The sequence below is a fragment of the Nyctibius grandis genome, chromosome 4 (assembly GCF_013368605.1).
Source record: "Nyctibius grandis isolate bNycGra1 chromosome 4, bNycGra1.pri, whole genome shotgun sequence".
Taxonomy (NCBI): domain Eukaryota; kingdom Metazoa; phylum Chordata; class Aves; order Nyctibiiformes; family Nyctibiidae; genus Nyctibius; species Nyctibius grandis.
In genome coordinates, this window is record NC_090661.1 from 42,260,672 (window position 1) to 42,280,422 (window position 19,751).

The 19,751-nt window shown below is 38.0% G+C and overlaps 1 protein-coding gene across 5 annotated transcripts in view; it reads right to left on the minus strand.

Annotated features, from left to right (window-relative positions):
- HEATR5A (HEAT repeat containing 5A) overlaps positions 1–18,025 on the minus strand; it is a 72,175-nt gene extending 54,150 nt beyond the window's left edge. For 3 of the 5 annotated variants that reach the window (XM_068398697.1, XM_068398696.1, XM_068398694.1), the window contains exons 1-7: positions 17,941–18,025; positions 9,551–9,632; positions 7,466–7,712; positions 6,209–6,420; positions 1,532–1,640; positions 854–1,003; positions 417–588 (exon numbers count right to left, since the gene is read on the minus strand). In XM_068398697.1, the coding sequence (XP_068254798.1) occupies positions 417–588; positions 854–1,003; positions 1,532–1,640; positions 6,209–6,420; positions 7,466–7,591 (769 nt within the window). In that variant the 5' untranslated portion in view covers positions 7,592–7,712; positions 9,551–9,632; positions 17,941–18,025. Of the gene's footprint in view, positions 1–416; positions 589–853; positions 1,004–1,531; positions 1,641–6,208; positions 6,421–7,465; positions 7,713–9,550; positions 9,633–17,321; positions 17,473–17,940 lie in introns of those variants that run through there. The other 2 variants (XM_068398695.1, XM_068398698.1) reach the window with 2 other exon arrangements.
- Positions 18,026–19,751: the final 1,726 nt, after the last annotated feature.

A 19,751-nucleotide genomic window follows, 5' to 3' on the forward strand; every position in this document is an offset into this window, starting at 1 on the left:
ATGTGGTATTGACGATTGTGGAAAAACAGCTTGACATGATACCCTTAACTCTTTAGTTTGACAAAGAGACACTCCCTCAAATCTTAGGGCTTTCTACATTGCTGAAATCAATCTTGCCTTTAAAATCTTGAGGCTACTAATTTCTCTCCATACAATAACCATCTTGTAACAGAGAAAAATAGTTTTACCAAATATTTTTCCTTGTGAATTATTTTATTTTTATATATATATAGGTTAACACAATGAAAAACACGGCACTTCACAAGAAAAATGTTACAAAAAAGACCAAACCAGAGATATAAACAGCCAGACGAAGCTTATGTTGTGATTTTACTTTGGGCTTCAACAGAATTTGAGAGTTTCTGATCATCTGACAGATTTTTATAGATGACGAATCATCAAAGTACATACTTTACCTGTTGTCTCTTTAGATGTTAGGGCTCTAGCCAATACTGTGCCTAAAAGTTTTGAAACCGCTAATCGTACATCGTAATTGGAACCTTCAAAGGATTTAAAACACAAGGTCACAACACTGTCCAGGTCTGTACTCCACATAAATACTGCTTCATTCTGAAGCTCAAGAAGACACTAGACAAAAAAGGGGAAAAAAAAAGTGTTTAGATGTGGAAAAGCACTCAGTACAAATTTTAGTTTGCTACATAACACACAGAAATCTCCCTAACAAAATAAGCATGCTGCTTCATACCAAAATGCCTTGAATTTTTGCTGCCAAGGCAATATCAAAGAAATAAAGATAAGCAAACAATGTATTTACTGCTGTGTTCATCATCCATTAAAACAGAATTTTGTTTAGGGACCTTACTTAATAAAAACCGCTATTAGAGCACTTTACCTTTGCAGCAGCACAGCGGACTGCCATGGATCGATCTGTCAAACATGATCGAGCAGCTTTGTAAATATCTCTATGACAGGGGATAGCAGCAGCTCCTAAACCATTTAATATATTTTGCAAACTAAGCATGATTTCATAACGACCTTGAGACTGAAAAACAAAAAAGAGTAATGTTAAAGTTTTGTAACCCTAAGCTCCGTGGAAATACAAAATGCCGACTACTGAAACAGGTAAACAATGGTTTGGCTCTTTTAGACTTTTAGAGATCTTTCTATGTGGAAGTGAGTTAAAGCAGGTAACTTGCTCTACAACACTATAAGCAAGTGAAAATAGTAATTCTATGTTCTAGTGGAAAGTACTCACTAGCAGTTTAAAACTCAAATCATGAAGTACAAGCTGGAGCAAAAATGTTCCCATTAATAAGGCAATTAGATTTTCTAGTTTATCAAGTTCTTCCATGAAATGAGCCTCAGAAAGCTACAATCCACCCCTTTATAGTTATAATCCATTAAGACTCTAGTAATTGTTTGGAATTTAGTCATTGATTTTTATGCTATGATTTTTCTCAATGTTTTCATATTTTGGTATCATGCACTTTCTCCTATTCATTGGTCCAGCTGCCAACAGTAAACATCCTATTATTTTTCCAGTCATTTTTTAAACATGCTGTTCCAATACCTCTGCATTCTTCATTGCTTTAAGCACATTCCCAACGGTGTCAGTAAAACTGTTTCCCAAAATTCTTCCCAATTTTTTGTATAAATAGCCCAAGCATACCACCGCAGCACTAAAACAAAGCAAATCCAAAGACGCGTGAAAATGGATGCAGTAATAGATGAAAGGGATTAAGACGACTAACGTAATCAATGGGCAAACAACAAAATAACTAAATAGAATGTCCCAAAAATGTACTGGATTACCAAAAGAAAAAAAAAATATGGTCTCTGTGTGGCACATACGCTCTAGGAGAAATGCAGATACAAGGGTTGGGAAAATAACTTGAATAATACAAGAATGCAGGTAATACACTCTTCCAATACATTTTATGACAGGAACACAATTTTCATATTCACTTTTAAACCTTAACATTAATTTCTAACTAAACATGCCCTGCATCATGCAGTCTATGGCACTGTGCTATGGCAGATGCTGCTAGAAGTAGTAAGGGACAGGTTTATTTACAACTCGATGGTCAATATTAGACTGCAAATGGTCTAGTAATTAAAATTCTGGCATTTGTGTATAACAATACATAATATGGAAACACTTTGAAGGAAATAAAAGTATAAGTCCACGTCCTTTTCACAGCACACAGATTCTGAATTTAGTTTCCAGGTGAAATACCTGACAACTGGATTCTGTGTGCTCATCAGCATCTCATTTAGCAAAAGCAAAAATGCTAAATATTAAGCAAAAAAAGAAAGAAATAAAGAAAGAGCTGCTTAATTAAAGAGTGTTTTCCTTTGTGTAATTAATTAAGGAAAACACTTTGCTTTTGTATTGACAGATCCATAACTAAACCAATTAATTTTATGAATACAAGGAAAAAAGAAATTATGTCTTTAACCAGCTTTCAGCTCTTTGGCCAGACCTACTTAAATATGCAGTGACACTGCTCCGCATCCCCTTCAACAAAACAACATTTTACTTATTCCCCAACTGAATTCAAGTTTCACATAAAGAATATTAAATCTCATACTAAACACATTCTTAATTCGAAAAATGCATTTAATATTAACAGTAATTCCCTAAACAACAAAGCACAGTAAGAAAAACAAAACTGATATTCTTTATCTCTTATCATACCATAATCCTGTTTTTGTTAAAGCAACGTTTTTCATTATTGCTTTTGTCCAACTCAGTACATACCAACAGTTTGGATTTTAATTTTGTTCATGGTGTGGCTAGGCATAAAATTACAATTGCACCATCTTACTACTAAATTGATCAGTTGATGGTCACAGATAGTCTCTTTAATTAGCTTTAAGACTAAATAATATACATTTCCTATCATAATCTAAAGAAGGAACATTTAACAAACATAGTCCAAAAAAATCCCCAAACCAGAACTACCTTATTATATCATGGTATAACCTGCAAACACTCTTACATGGTTGGCTGTACTGCCATGTGCTTAAGTGTTACATGAAAGAGTCCATCAGTGTGGAACAGTGATTTCTAGCAACAAATTGGCAACATTTGTTGATCACTAACATCTAGTCAACTGAAGATGAGAATCCAGCTGCTTCTGCACATCAATATTTAAGTTTCTATAAAAGTTCAAAACATAGGACTTAGAAAGCTCTTCTGACTCCCTTCTAGGATTGTATCATGACTCTAGTTGTCTATTTTTTTTTTTCCACAAATGTTTCTTCACTAAGTCCAAACTGTATTAACTATTGAGTCACTTTATTTGTCAAGTCACAAGCAACAGTCAGAAGTTTCCAAGGAAGCCCGTCAATTTGTACAAGCTTTGCAGGGAAAAGCCTCTCTGCCTGTGTTTTTTCCTCCCTGGCAGCACACCTCCATTTTGATATACGAGACTATGTAAGACACATTTAAGTTGTTTTCTCTCAAATTTTGCCTTAACAATTGTACTTTGAGAGGTACCAACAAAAATGCAGAACTAAGATACTTAACATGTAAAATAGCACTGAGATCAGCTATGAAAATTTGCTGACCAGCCAAATGATTTCAAAATGCTTATGGTTTAAAGCCAGCTCTAGGGGATATTTTAAAAACTTTGTAATTTAAAGTAAAGTAATAAGATGTATTCACACTACATGACCTGTTTATCTGATCTGATACAGCATTCACATCACACTCAATTTAGCAGGAGATGAGCACCTAACTAATGTTCTTTTTAAAATGCTTGCCTGAAACATTTCCATCTTCCACCTAGATGAAAGAAGAAAAACGATAATTTATGAGCTAAGAGAACAATTCACTGGAAACTGTATTTAAAGGAGTTTCCAGGTGAATCAACATATTGTGAACAATGATGGCAAAGCGTTGCTACCAGACAACATGGGCATGTATGCTAAATGAGGACAGGTGGCAAACAAAGACAACACTTTAATCAAGATTTTTAAAAAAAAAAAAAAGAAAAAAGAGCAGCCTTTCTTCACAGAACGCCAAGTATTCCATATACTTGCAGCCCAAAATGAAAGATTTTATTCAATAAAGACCTATGCAGTTCCAATTATTTTTCTGCAGCCTCTTGTCTCAGTGTTAGTACTACAAGAAATCCCTTTTCCAAACCTTTTTTGAAGTAAACCATATTTTACCGCTACCTTTCTCTCCGCTTCATCTCTTATTTCCTCTCCTCACTACTGCTTTCATACCCAGCAGGATTCTGAACATTGCCTCCTCTCTTTCTCCCCCAGCTACTTCTCTGCCTTCTGAGTCTGGGTATCTGTCACTTCTGCCTGTCTTTGCCATTTCTGCCTTACGGCCAATGGTCTCCATCATCCCACTTCCTCCAGTGCGGCATCTTGCAGCTGAAGCAAGGAAGACCTGCATAGCTCTGTCCCATACTACAACTCACCTCTAACGTTAATGCATCTCACTGTTGAGGAGCCAGCAGCATAGCAGTAATTTACTTTTCAGGACTAAGACTCTTTATAGCAAACTAAAGACTGCACAAGAGGTCAATTGGAACAAAAGGGAAACAAAAAAAATTATGGTATTGGAAAATACAACTGACTCCTTGCAAAAATCTATTTTCAGGAAACTTCATTTGCATTGTCAGAAACAGGGTTAGCATGTGAAACACAGGAGGAAGACAGATTCTGCTCTGCTTTGTATACTGTATCATTAATGCACAATGATGTTTTACTATATCTTTAATTTTCTTCACTATAGTGAAAGATGTGCATTGTTTCAGGAATGAAGGTTATTCATAATATTTCTGCACCCTAAGATTTGATTTTACATCCTGCAATAACAGTTCACATTTCTCTGTACTGTTGGCTAGGCTTCAACTAACTATATCCAGTTTCCCAGTTGGATTAAGAAATGTACTCAATAACTCTATTTTGTACTTGGAGTTGTACTTGCCTGTTTTACTGCACTTCTCAGCACTATTATTACCTTCTCCTTGTTTGTCAAACCCCCGCCCCCTCATACTTCTGTTATCCACTGCTGGTATTCCCTCTGGCCTGATTTTCAATTGTCTGGCTGGAGGTCACCAACTGTCTTCTACGCTTTTGGTTCCTGATACACACATACAATATCTAATACCACACATTCTTTGTTTTATTATGTATCCTGCAGTAGTGAACTCAGATGCATTATGTCAGGTAAATATTTTTTTATTATTGTTAAATAAGTTATTTATGAAAAGATTTCTTAACCTTTTTTTGTAACAAGCAGTGTTTGTTTGACTTGCTGTAAAGCATGGTTTATTCAATATGGCAATATGTGTTTCAAGCCGGTTTTGTCCCCTCACTGAACAAAAACATAAAGCGTAAACCAGCGTCAGTTTACTCTGTTACCTTAAAGCATACTATGGTCATTATAGTTCTGAATGATAACAACAAGTTTAGCATTCCTGCACTCCTAAATAAACTAATTTAGCTTAGCTTTCAAATCACTCAAGGCACTTCCTTCCAGTGAATCCAGTAAATACTAGCCAGCTAGGTAAGTCAAATTTTGTTCTAACATACGCAACCTACACTGACTCCCATCAGCCACCAAATTGCCTCTGCACTAAATGCTTCAAAAGTAATGTAATTTTAAAGTGTTTTAATGTGATCGATTTTATGTTGTATTTATGTGAATCATAACAAGAAACTTCTAAACAAGGAAGAAAAACATATTTGAAGCTTATTAAACTTTCAAGGGCAATTTAGGTTGTGAAGTACTGACCCGACTTTTTCCCCGCCCCCCCCCCCAACATGCAGCTGAACTTCTTACTCAAACCTTTCCAGTAAAGACACAGAAAGGAATATATAAAATCCTACACAGGTACTTAACCACTCATAGTTCTGCCCTGAAGGCAGCATATATTAAACAATTAAAATAAAATTGTTATAATACCTAGAAGGGAAGGAAGTAATTTGAATTTTCTTTCAGGTTTCAGATGAATTCAGTTTCTTTCTGTAATACTCAAGTCTAAAAATTTTAGAGATGTAATACCAAAGAAAAAATTACTTTTTACAGTTGGATACGCCCACAATAATGATACTAATCAGGGTGGCTCCCGAATTCTGTGTGTCATATGGTGCAAAGCTTCTACTGGACAATGGGCAGAAATGAGGGAGCATAGCCTCCCCTACATTAACTTCTCACCATGTAAATCTGTCTCTCTTGTTATTACTGGATTTGAAGTTTGGGGTTAAAAAAAACACTTACAGTTTCGTAGGCAGATAACTTGGTGAATCATCTTTACTCCGAATGAGTTCATTGCATTTGTCAATTGTTTGGTAAACAGAAAAAGTCTCTCCAGTGCTATAAAGTACAGCTAAATTCTTGGCAATGAGCCGTCTGGTAGGAGGTCCTGGTGAATTGTTTAATAAAGAAGTCAATTGTTCAACCAGTTTCTTCTGGTTTTCCCTTATATCAGCCTGAAAATAAAATCAGTAACCAGTTAAATGTAAAAGTTAGTTAATTAATGCTAATTCTCTTTACTTTTCATTATTACCATTCTGATACTCTGTCATTCTTAATTAAAAATGAACATTTTATTGCCCCTTTCTACTTAAAAGAAAAGCCATCTCAAATATGTGATTATTTTATTCTTATCTTAAAAGAAAAAATCACATTTTTCAGAGCCTAATTCTTTCTAGTAGCATTTCAGAAGTATTTTCCCTATGGCAATTGAATAGTTATAACCTGCTAAAACAAATTGCCATTTCTTGCTTCTTTTATGCCTGTTTTAAAATAAAACAATTCATTGAAACATAGTCATTTAAGTAGCAAAGAAGAATTTTAGCATAGTTTCAAGAAGTTCAGCATTAGAAAGGAAAGAACCTCCCTTAAAATAATCATCTATTTTAGTCTTACCTCAATTTTTTAAAATGGTCTGTTAAAAGATAAATAAATTAAGAGCTTGGCACTGAATTACATTTATGTATTTTAACACAAATAACATAACTCTTAATTAGCATTATCTAGGTTGGTTTACTGTTAAATATCCACATATACTACTTAATATACACTAAACAGTGAACTAAGCAATTGGACAGTTGGCTGGAAACAGATTTTTTAGCATTTGATTAGGAAAATAAAAAACAAAGAGAAAGATGTTACATTCTTGCTTGCTAGAGAACTACCAACTAATTGTGCCGTGCTAGATGGAAGCATGACTGCCATTCTTCATCATGGGGTTGCAAAATCTTGCAGTAATAAAAAAAAAAAAAATCACTTAATGCTTATTTCTCAAATTACTTTCATTGGACAAGTGGCTCTGTCACTTGAAGGGCTGTGATCAAAAACTTGTAACATTTAGAAAGTTACTGCTAACACTGAACATACTTTCATTGTGTGTACATAAAAGACATGAAGCAAATGAAATTGAATACTGCTCTTTGTTTTTAAACAAAATAACAAAAAAGACAGAGAGAAATAGCTCTACAATGTGCTTTTCTTCTCAAGTCTCATTATACTTACTCTGCTAGTCACTGGTAAAAGTTTTTCCAAAAACTGTAACCATTCAAAAATGAACTCTGCTTTTTGAAATTCACCAAGCTGGTTATACGCTTCTTCATTAAGTAGTAAACTGTGAGCTAACTCCATTCCTTGAAATCTTCCTCAAACACAGTGGAATAAAAAAAAAACACAAACTACCAGAACTGTGTTAATCAATCAGGTTTTCTTCCCCATTAATAGGTGGCAACTGAATCAGAAGTGTAAACACCTAAACAGAAAAAGAAAAAAATTACTAGAGAGTCAGCAATCATGTCATATTTATGCTTGGCTTATTAAAACTAAACTTTCAAAGAAAAACTTAAAATAATTAAAAAAAAAAGATTACAGTAGTTTTATTTAGGTGGCTTTAGTAATACTTAAAAGGTTTTGGAAATGAGATAATGGTATTGATGTAATATACAAATTAAAGTTAAATATACTTCAGAAAAATAAGAGGGGTTGTCACTGAACTACCATTTTTTCTTCATCTTGTTTTGCATGAAGTGAGGTTTACTAGTACTTGATCACGTATATACCTGAAAGTAATGATCAGCTGGCCCCAAATATAATGCCTTTTGCAATCTAGAATTAAGTGCAGCAATAGGAGTAACGTACATCTAGCAAACTCACGTTAATTATATTCACAAATAGAAACGCTAACATCTTATTCAAATACTTTATGTATTCTCAACGCCAAGCAATGCATAAAGAAAAAACAGAACTTCATTGCTGAACAAACCTCTAATGCTGCCTTTTTTTCAAAAAATACCCAAACCTGAAAAAAGGATGTTTCAAAAACTCAAAGTTCAGAAGTTGTTATATTTTACTTATGTGTCTCGGACTATTTTGGGAATTTCTACGTTGTCGATAGGCATAACTAGAAGTGAAGCAAGATGAAAAATACTTCTAATGATAACTTTTTTTTCTACTATTTAAATGCCATATAGCCTTAAGCTATAAAACATAATATTCTGTAGGCTTTGCCAACAAAACTAGTAAAATGTCAACCGTATTTTAAACTCCCAAACAAATTATCCTTTCCAGAGGTCACTGAGACTGCTGAACACACATATTTTTCCTATGCAGTAACAATATTCTAGTGTAAAACGATCCATCAAAGAGTAAATGGGCAATACAAAGCAATGGTAAATAATTCACTACTCAGGTTGTCACCAAATGCACAGCAGAAGGTTACCTTTACTATTTTCTACACATTTTTTATGTAAAATTTACTCACAAAGGAAATTAGTCACATCTAATTTACTACAATGAACTGTCACTTCCCATTTACCTGAAATACCAGGCAGCTTGACAAGGCACCACACTACAAAATGACAAACAGAGAGAAATACATATACCTAAGTATACCTATATATATTAAATCTGTCTAGGTACATAGGTGTTCACAATTTACCAGTTATCTCACTCCTAGAACATTCACAGAACTTAACTCTATCCTCACATTTTTTGAAACATACAAAAAACGTAGGATTACATATTTCACTGAATATTTGAGTAGAGTTTCATCACTGCTCAGCATGGAAGTTACATGTACAGATCACAAACCCTCCTTTTTACCTCACCCAAGGCCTGTCCCAATATCTAGTATATCTAAATCTACAACTACCTGAAGGGAGGTTGTAGTGGAGTGGGAGTCGGCCTCTTCTTCCAGGCAACTAGCACTAGGACAAGAGGACATAGCCTCAAGCTTCACCAAGGGAGGTTCAGGTTGGACATTAGGAAGAATTTCTTCTCAGAAAGGGTCATTAGACATTGGAACAGGCTGCCCAGGAAGGTGGTGCAGTCACTGTCTCTGGACGTGTTTAAGAAAAGACTGGACATGGCACTTAGTGCCATGGTCTAGTTGTCATGGTGGTGTCAGGGCAATGGTTGGACTCGATGATCCCAGAGGTCTCTTCCAATCTGATTGATTCTGTGATTCTGTAAATCACCTACTGCCACATCAACTGATTCAACTTACATACAGAGCTGAGGATTCCAACTCAGAGCTGTTTTCCCCAACTGAAAACATCAGAGATCATTGTCACATGTTGGCACTTAACTTACCTAGCAGGTAATTTCTCCTCATTGTAAAATCTCTCCCTGCTGCTCCAGGTTCTTGGACAAAGGATGTCAAGAGTTCAATTTTCTAGAAAAAGAGTTAACACAAAACCCAACTTTTAAAAAGCACATGAAATACAAGTGTCTGTTCTACAAAAAAAAAAAAAAACCAAACTAAGAATTCCAAAGTCCTGCATAACAACAATTTTTACTGGCTAATAGCTCACCAAAAGGCACTGAACTGGAGCTCCATAAATATTATTAGCTGTCTATATATTGCATTTGAATTGGGCAGACCCATCCATCACATTGGCCATACAATTTGATTCATTTAACTACTGAAACCACCTTTCTTATTTGTTTTGTTAACTCAGATTCATTCTAAAACTAAAAAAACAGTAAGCTCAGACAGCATAATACCATAATTATTTTCTAGGAAGATGATTTCAGTGCCTTCACCAGACCTACATTACTCTAATATATCTAAAAAAGCATAGATGGAAAATATTTATTATATTAATCTGGAATGCTACCACAAATGACCATGTCCTTATCATTGCAGAGCTGGCAAAGATGACTCAACTGTTCTGAAATATTCATGTACAATACTATGGATACAAAAAGACATGAGGATTATCAATCCATTCTCCTAGTTCCCAGATATGATTTTAATATTAGAATCAATGGGCAAAACCATTTCCTTTTAAATCTCATTCAACTTGAACTGAGTCTAGCAGGACATGAAATACAGGTTGCGTTGTTCAGTTTCTTGAACAGCCTCAAACACTAGTAAATTGACGCAAGTAGAAGCTAAGCATGTAAAGATGCATCTATATTTTCACGAAACTCATGTTTAAAAATGTTGAATTATCTGAAAGTCTTTTTCCCCTGGTGTTATTATTTTTATCCTTCTCAATCTCAAAAAGAAATCTGGAAAAAAAAATGTGAAATTTCATTGAATCAAACACATATTATCCCATCAACAAAAATGAAAAGGCATACATGGCTGATAAAAAAAGTCTGAATTTTCTAGCTAGCATGATACACCATCCTTTTGGTTTTGTCTTCAGATAACTGAAGTAATTACAAGATTTACTTTCCCATCAGTGCTACAAGAGCAGATCAATCAAAAATCCCTCTTTTTTTTCCTACAAGTTAAGTTTATTTTACAGTTATACTATGCTACAAAACTGTCACAAAGATTTATTGGACAAGGCAGAAGTTGTTCCTACTTATTACTGATGAAAAATTTTTCATTTGCCGACTGCCAATTTGGCAAGCAGGATGGTTCAAGACTGATTAGAAAAGCGCTCAGAAAAGCTCTTAGAACAAGCACTAGATGGAATGCTGCCCTGTAAATTGAAAGGAATATAGGGTGAATCAAGCATAAAAAGGCAACAGCAACTGAGTTTCTGACAAACCACAAAGAGAAAAAAGGGACTTCTTAAAAAAAAAAAAAAGGGGTGACTAAACCAGGGTAAAACCTATCTGAATAGCTGCCTTTAGCAACTGGCTTTAAAATATGAGAACCAACAGATCACCCATGACAAAGTTGTAACAGAGCCAAAAAAGCAAACAGATCTATTATGTGTATCAAGTTTGTTCTGAGATAGCTAATCTCCTCAGACTTTAAAAGCTGAGGGAAACAGTCCAAAGACTGTTGTATTTCTTTCACATGGAAGTCTAAGACAAAAATTAATACACAACAAATGAAAAGCTATGAGCAATAGTGGCAACTTAGTGATTTTACTTTTCCCCTTACTTCCACCCCATGGCATACTTTGTCTCTGCATTAAAAAAAAAAAAAGAAAAAAAAAGTAATCTGCAATAAAGCAGACTCCTAACTGATCTTTCACAAAAAAAATTAAGCCTTTAAATTATGACTCATCATTTTAAGGAAAATCAGCACGAGTAATGGAAACTACCACACAGATGAAGTATGTACTTACATACTTTTAAAATTTCTCACATATGATCTCTTGTTTTTCCAGCACTTTGTCTCTATTTGCTAGGAATAAGTGCTGCTCAAATAGAAATCAGATCAACCTCAGCCCTCTGAGCATGATACTTAGATGAGGATCTAATGTACAATCTAGATGAGGACCTAGGTCCTTTACATCTACTACGTAGTGAAGAAAATAAAGTGCTGTTTAACTTATCTTCACAATAATTATTTATATTTTTATAATTTCACAAGTATTAAAAAAATTCTGCATCAAATCTGATATAAAGCATAAAGATAAACCTGTGGATTCAATTTTGTACCAAAGACTAGTCTAGCAGAGAAGTAAAAAGGACGTTATTCTTCTAAGAAATGATCACTGTTAGTCATTGCCAGTAATGAGTAACAGTAAAAAACAAGTAATAAGTAATAGTAAAGTAATGAGTAAGATTAAAAATGGCCAGTAATAATTACCAGTGTTTTCATAACAGCTGCCATTGGGCTGACTACACAATCAATGTCATAACCATCACACTGCTGAACAACAGAGCTGAAGCACGTTCATTAGATTCAAGCTGTCCTTCACTGCATCGCAGTGGTATTTTAACTGACTTCAAATTCATGGTTTTTTCCTCAGAAAGCAAGATTTATTATCATCTATCTAACAAGTGAACCAACACATTTAAGGGAAAGCCTTCCAGCCCGACACGTTTAGTTCTAGTCATTAACAGTTCAGATCAATGTTACTCCTGCAGCACTGTTTTAAAAGTTTAATGGGATGATCGTTACCCATGCATCTGAGCTGACTGCATGGAGAGATGATCGATGCTCAAGCCTGTGTAAAACCCTTGCACATACCTGTTTAGAGTGTCTCCCAAACAAAAAAAAATCCCCTGCCCAGCTCCCTTGGCCTTACTTCTGACAAGAGAAACTGAGTGTGATGCTTTTTTTGCCAGCCGGGCCAAAAAGCCACCTCAAAGCATCAGCCAAATTCATCTACTTATGAATGAAACACAGATCAAAATCCAATAGTTACAGTGGATCGTTTATGCTAGTAGGCAAACAAGGAGGCAGGGAGGTCTGGAGAAGGCAAAAAGTGCAGGATCAAACTCCCAGCAACTTCAAACAGGAGACCTGATTGCCCAGGGAAGGAAGGACTGAGTTATCTTCAGCTGTAATCTAGCTAGAACTTATAGCACACATAGAAATAATGTAACTTAAATAAACTACAATGATAGAATCTTAATAATTTGATAAGAAATAAAAAAAGGACTAAAATTCCAGCTCAGATGAGCTTGGAGTTTAGACACTGGAAATATATTGAAGTGGAAATATTCAACAGCTAGAGAAAAGTATTTATTATTACTTGAAAGACAGGTCAGCCTTTGTTTTACTCATTGACTTCTACAAACTATTACCAACTAACACAGAAGCAAAGTCTGCCTCAAAATCTTCAGTAAGAGAAGGCAAAGCCAAATAAAAGTGCCAGCGTAAGTCCATCAGTACTCCAATATCCTTTGGGTGGTGGGATCCTTAGCAGTCAGCCAACTTGTGCCTTTTCTCTATATACAGAAACCTTAAATTTTTCACTCTGCAGAGCCACATGAAGCAATGGCAGGTTAACTGTTGGTCCCGACAGAGCACTGACCCTTCTGTACACATTTTGTTCAGCAGTGCTAATCACTCTTGGCCTCTCATTCAACTTAAAAAAAGCTGAGAATTTCATGTGACCTTTCACTGCTTTCTTGCATGTAGTTTCAAATAAAACATAGAAGAAAATTCAGGGCATTTCAGCACCAAGACACCAAGAGGAGAAAGGGGGGCGGAGGAGGGGGAAGAGAGAAAGAGACAGTTAACTCCCCTGAAGATCGACTTTCTTTAGCAGAAGCATTGGTATGTTGAATTGATTCAACCCTTGATGAGGAGGACTATGAAGAGGTTATCAAACCAGAGCCCAGTCTTTCAATGCATACACATACATGCTTGAATTTGTCAGCGATTAGTCTCATCAATTTGGACCAAATTACTCCTTGGCATGAAATAGACTTGATTGCTTTTCATCCAAAATTAATATACTGCCAGAAGAATGCCAGGTATTTTGCTGTGTTATGTTATATCGGTCAGCAGTGGGGAAATTTGAAGCCAAGCATGGAGAAGATGGGACTAACAGTGATGTTCAACAGCAGTTTGCAAGAACAGGCCACAAGGGAATGCCATCACAAGACCACAAGCCAGAGCACATGGAAAAAGAACACCAGGCCATGGAGGAGAAGGTCCAAGATTTTAAGACTTTTAAATCAAGCAGAACAGTAACTCTTAATATCAGGTTTTAAGTACACTAGCATGTGAAAAATGCACTAGATGGTAAATCTCGCAGTTGAGTACTTGTATGTTTTATTGCATATTCTGTGTTATGAAGGGATTCAATTCCCCTCACAAATCAAGCTATCTTCCTTTTTAAATAAAAATATGTACATAGTTGCATCACATGATTATCCAGAATAGCAAAAAGCATTGAAGAATCTGTTTGATTACGTGCAACAAAAAAATAACAGATTATTACACAACCATCCATTTCCTCTAATTACTGCTGAAGATTTCAGACTGGGGCAACTTCCACTTCCGTTATATTTTTGTATGCAACTATCCAGCTTAGAAACATGATTCTGAAATCACTGATGTTGAAATAAGACCCCTTTCTTTCAGGCTCTCCACTTAACAGTGTTCTGGACGAACCAATTTGCCCCAGGACAACTATGCATCTATTCTATCATTGAAAATTTGGTAGCATTTATGCAGGTACTTCTTAAAGATGTAACTCAAGTGCATCTTCATATATTGCACCTTTCATGTAGGTCTTGCCATGTTCACATGGCATTTCACACTGTGCTAAAGAACAAACATCATGCAGCCCAAACAGAATTCTTGTTAATTTCTCAGCTACTTTCATCTGTGTTGCAAAACAAAAGGGCTATATTTTGATGTTTTGTGCACAATGATGCTCAGACAAACTACTTGTTTACTCCCACAGGACCAGTTCCAAATGACTGTTTTTCCTAGCAAAATGCTTATGAAATGTTATTGATTTCCAAGTTTCAGAAGAATCACCCTGTATCTGAAAAAGCAACAAAGCTTAAAGGCAACAAAGATCTAAGTGAAATCTATCAGAATCCTTGTTCTGGTCTTGCTGGTTTTAAAAATATTCACACAAAGAATGTGACCACCCAGAATCCTCATACATAATGGTGACATTGATAAGAACTACAACACAATATACATTTGCTGAAGTGTGAAAGAAATGACAAGACAATGTCTTCTAGGAACACTGAATGATTTCTGTGAAGTTTTGAGGACAAAGCTTGACACAACTAGACAAAAACCCTGACAAAAATGTGCCTGGAAATGCAATAGCTGTTTTAGCAATGCAAAGCATTCAAGACATTTTAAAAAAACCTCAGATTTTGGAAGACATTCATTCATCATGTTATACTTTGCTTTCATGTTTCTTATCATCACTTTAATCTTTATCTCCGCATGAGAAGGACTATTCCAGGAAACCAAGAAACAGCTACCTTCAGTTATAGAGAAATATAAATCAGCCATTTCCTGAGCTCCACAGCAGGCACTACTGGCATGCTCTGTCCCCGCTAGCACCCACAACTCCTGAATATTAGCTAGGTTCATTTCTGAAAGTTTTAAGTCAAAAGATAAACTTGCCTCCATTATAGGGACCTCAGAACATTACCTCATGTACAGGCAACCTGGCAAACTGCACATAAATAATTAACTAATGCTTCTAATAGTTCGAAAAACAGTATCATATCTGGAAATCTGATTCTGACAAATTGAGTTTAAAAGATTCCCCCCACCAAAAAAATCTGACTAACTAAACTTCAGAAAGCAATAACTAACTTCAGTCTGAATGAAAATGCATAGGATGCTTTTGTTTTATTTCTTCACAGGTATGAAAGCTGGTGTGATAGCAAGGCAAGTGCCCAAAAATCACAGAAGTATAAACATCCACCTAAATCCTAAAAATAATTTCAATTTATGTCTGAACATGGCTTTATTCCTGACAACATTGTAGATTATATTGTTTATCTAATATAGACAAAATATATCGAACTGAGTATACTGACGGGGTTTTTTTGTCACAATGATAGGAGTTTCACGGAATTAAATTATTTGTTAAAATGTTAAATTGACTTATAGTAGGTGATATATATGCATATAGATAACCCAAAGCACAGGTTGATTTTAGTTACCAGTTTTTCATTAAGGTAAACACTGAATCCAGTCTAGCTTAGCATTAAATTAAACCACAGGAAATTTTTGCTGAAGATATCCTGAAATCCTGGAAAAGTATACTTATTTTTCCCGAAAATCATAATGGCTATCATTGTACTAGCTTAACTAGTACTATGACTAGACTTCAACTGCACTGAAAATACACCAATGCAGAAATTTAGCAGCAGAAGCCCTCACAGGTGCAGACTTGGCAGGAGACTTGTTTGGCAGATCAGAGACCACTATCCAGGCATAAATCACTGACATACCTCACTGTGATGGTTGATTCTCTAGATATTTTAAATGATTGTTCCCCAAAGAAAACTCCAAAACAACTCAAAAAATGTAACTGTATAGAGATTTCATGATTTTTTTGGTTTGCAATGTAGATGAAGACATACTTCATGTCTTTTTTAAGGTTCTGCTTCCTTAAAACAGTAAAAATTGCAAGCGAAAGAACTGAATAGAACAAACATCCCACAAGCTGAAAATGTTTTTCTGAGAAGTTGTTTCTAACCTTCTGCCTCGTTAGGATGTTCTGAATTTTAAAACAGAAGATCATCTTGCATTGACTAACAAAGTTTTTGACATGTTGGGATACAACGTCATGAACTAGTCAGTAATTCGGATATTTTACTGACAATAAAACTGATCCTCTGTTCAAGAATCAAGCACAAGTTTTCTATATATTGCTAGACTTAGTGTAACATTAAACTGGCTTCCTCCCTCCCCCCGCCTCCTTTCCATTGTATCAAACCATTGGGAAAAGGAAGAGAAACCCAAACTTCATTCTGCACACAACCAGAAGTAATCTGTCTTCTGGGTCTCAATTGTTATTTCATACATGAGTAGAGAATATTACATATAATGGAGCAAAACACCAAAACCAAAACCAAAAAAATATAGCTTGCCTATTTCTGAAGACAGGGAAAATATTTATGGCATGTAAGACTAACATAAAAGTTTAGTACAATTCACAACCACAACTATAAACAATTAATCCTGCAAAATCAAAACCCAAACTTAAAGAAACATTACAAACAATGAATCCAAACTTCCAAAAATATCAAATTTCATTTATAGAAGCACAAAGCTGAACTCACCTAACTTTATCTGCCTTCCTCCTCTTTTGTCACCCTTCCACCCATCTCTCCATAACCTTTACTCTTATTTTAACTAAACTTACTATGTCTATTACTCTTTTCCTCATTCCAAAATGTCAACGCTAATGCAATTTTACAGGTTTTACACCCCTGTGCAAAGTTTTTACTGGTCATATGGTGCAGACTCACTCATCGCCCTATCTAGACAGCCAGGAATTCAAACTGCAAAAGACTGCAAGAATATTTCTGCATACTAGAATTTCCAATACCACTACCCTTCCCCCAAAATATTCCTTAATTACAAAGTTTTATTAAAAAAAGATAAAAAAGCTTCTAAAAGCATGCACACTCACTGCAAGTGAATGCCAAATCTGTCCCTGCAGTGCGAAGATCCGCATCGGCCCGTACCAGGCAAACGCCCGCCCTGCACCTCGTTCCCGCTTACCCCAAACCCGGGGGCACGGTCGATGTCCCGCCCCTCCCCGTGACATCCCGGCGGCGTGGCGGGGCACACTCGGACGGCACCACGCGTGTGGCCGGCTTGCCTCGGCCCCCGACGGGAATACCTTTCTCCGCTCCCCTCACGGGGGTGAGACCTGCCCCGCAACGCCAGGCGACGAGACGAGCTCTGCTGAGGGAGCCCAGGAGCCGCCTGGCCGCCGGCTTTAAAAGCGGCTTCTCTGCCTCACCCACCCGCTCGCCCACCCAGACGGCTCCGGGGGTGATGGAGCACTTTTCAGGCGCAGGCCTCGAGCAGCCCCAGCCCCTCAGCGAGCTCCCCGGCTCCCCTCGGCCCTTCTGCCCCCCTTCACACAACTCCTCACCCCGCGCCGAGCCCGGACACCCCCCGGGGGGTGCTGGCTCCCCGCTCTTTTAGGGTCATCCCCGCCTCTCCCCCCGGGCGGCTCCGTGCCCTCCTCCGGGCCTTTACGCCCCCGCCCAGGCGGCCGCCGGGGCTCCCCGCGCCCCTTTCCTCGCCCTCTCAGACGCCCACTCCCCGCCTGCCCCGGCGGCTGGCGGGGCTGGACCGGCGCCGTCCGCCCCTCCCTGCCCGCTCGCGGTACCTGGCCGGCACGGCGCGGCTCGGCGCGCCTCTGCGGGGCGGCAGCGGCGCTGCGGGCTCGGCTCTGTCCGCCCGCCCTCCTCCGACGCGGGGGGGCGGCGGGGGCCTGCGCCCGGGCCGCCGCCGCTGCCGCCCGCCGGCGGGGGAGGGAGGACGGCGCCGCCGTTGCTCAGGGCTGTGCAATCGGGCCCGGAGCCATCGAGCGCCCGCAGTGGCCGGCGCGGGCCCCGACGCTCCGGAGGGCGGAAGCGGCCCAGGGAAGCGCGGAGCTCCGGGCGGGAGCCACAACGCCGCGGCGAGGTGCCGGAGGGGACGGAGGCCGCTCCGTGGCCCTGCAGCTACCGGGGCGCCGTGGCGGGAACGAGCTCCGCGCTGCTCCCGCTCGCTGCAGGAGCGTGAGGGAGGGGCGGGCAGGAGCTAGCGCTCTCCCACCGAAAACAACAACAAAAGAACCCTCTTGGTGATTTTTTTTTATTAAGATAGCTATTTATTTTTAAGGTAGCTCAGCTGGCACTGTTGAGATTTGTACCTGGTTCTGATCAGAGTCTGTCATGACTTCAGATTTTCACTCCACCCCACAGGCACCCATCTGTATTTTCTGGAGAGGGCCCCTGGCACTACACCAGTACAGGAACAGAAACACCCCATTTAGATTCTTAACCGTTTGTCAAACTCAACATTTGCAACAGTTGTTACTCATGGGTTTCGCCAGTGTAAGCTCTGAACCCAAATCAAGATGGGATTCCAAGTCACCGAGCCATTCTGTGTCTTACTGACAAGGTCAGCCATGGGCTTCTCTGGGATTTTCACCTTTTTTTTTCCTACTGCATAGGTGCTCCAACTGAAAGAGGTTGCTACCTCATCGCGAATGACTTCCACCCTTGGAAATTTTCATAAGCGAATTCACTGGTCATGAGAAAATTTCTATTCGGAGAATTTTCTTTTCTGAATTCTGTCATCAGAGTTTAAGTTCTGCCTTAATAAGGGGAAAATATACGTCTCTCAACCATTTTTAAGTTTAAAAATAAATCAACAATAACCTTATTGTAGTTTTGTAGCTGATGCCTAGCCATGTCTGGATTGGTTTTGCATCCTACCAACTACCTAGCAGAGCAAACTGGAAGACAGAAATCAGGTCTGGTTTCTGCTAGCAACAAGTTTGGTGGGATTGAGCTGTTCTGTTTTAATCCTGCTACCTTAGCTGCTGCTACAAAGTTGATGAACAAATAATGCCTTCTGGAATTAAAGACTGGTTTTGACTAGACAACATATCTTAAGTATGATCTTTTGTCTTCTTATTCCCACAGAGCGACATTGGTTAAACCTTGAGTGGAAAACTAAGAGTCCTCTCCACAAACTGGGTTCTCTGGGGCCATCTTCTTTGAAGTGGTACAAACCATTGTGGGGAGGGAATAATGCCTGGGACACATAAGCGTAGGAGCTGAAGTCGTGTCTAGCCCTTACATAAGCTTGTAAATTCATCTTCAAATAGGTTAAACATGTAAAGTTTACACACAGTGTGATCCTTTGTGAACATCTGTATGCAGTCATGTAGATGATACCACTGAGGAATATTTCAAAGAGTGCACACAGAACTGCCTGATTACATTTTGCTATAGATGCCAAGAGCACCAGGCTGCACTACCATGTACAGACACTGGTTTCTTTTTTACTAAATTGCCTGTGATAAAGAAACATGAGCATTGATGCGATGACCTTTTACAAAAAAGTTCTGCCAATGGAGGTGGTAATTAAGAATACATAAATGCCTCATACCTGAAGCAGGAAACTATTTCCACAGTATATTTCACA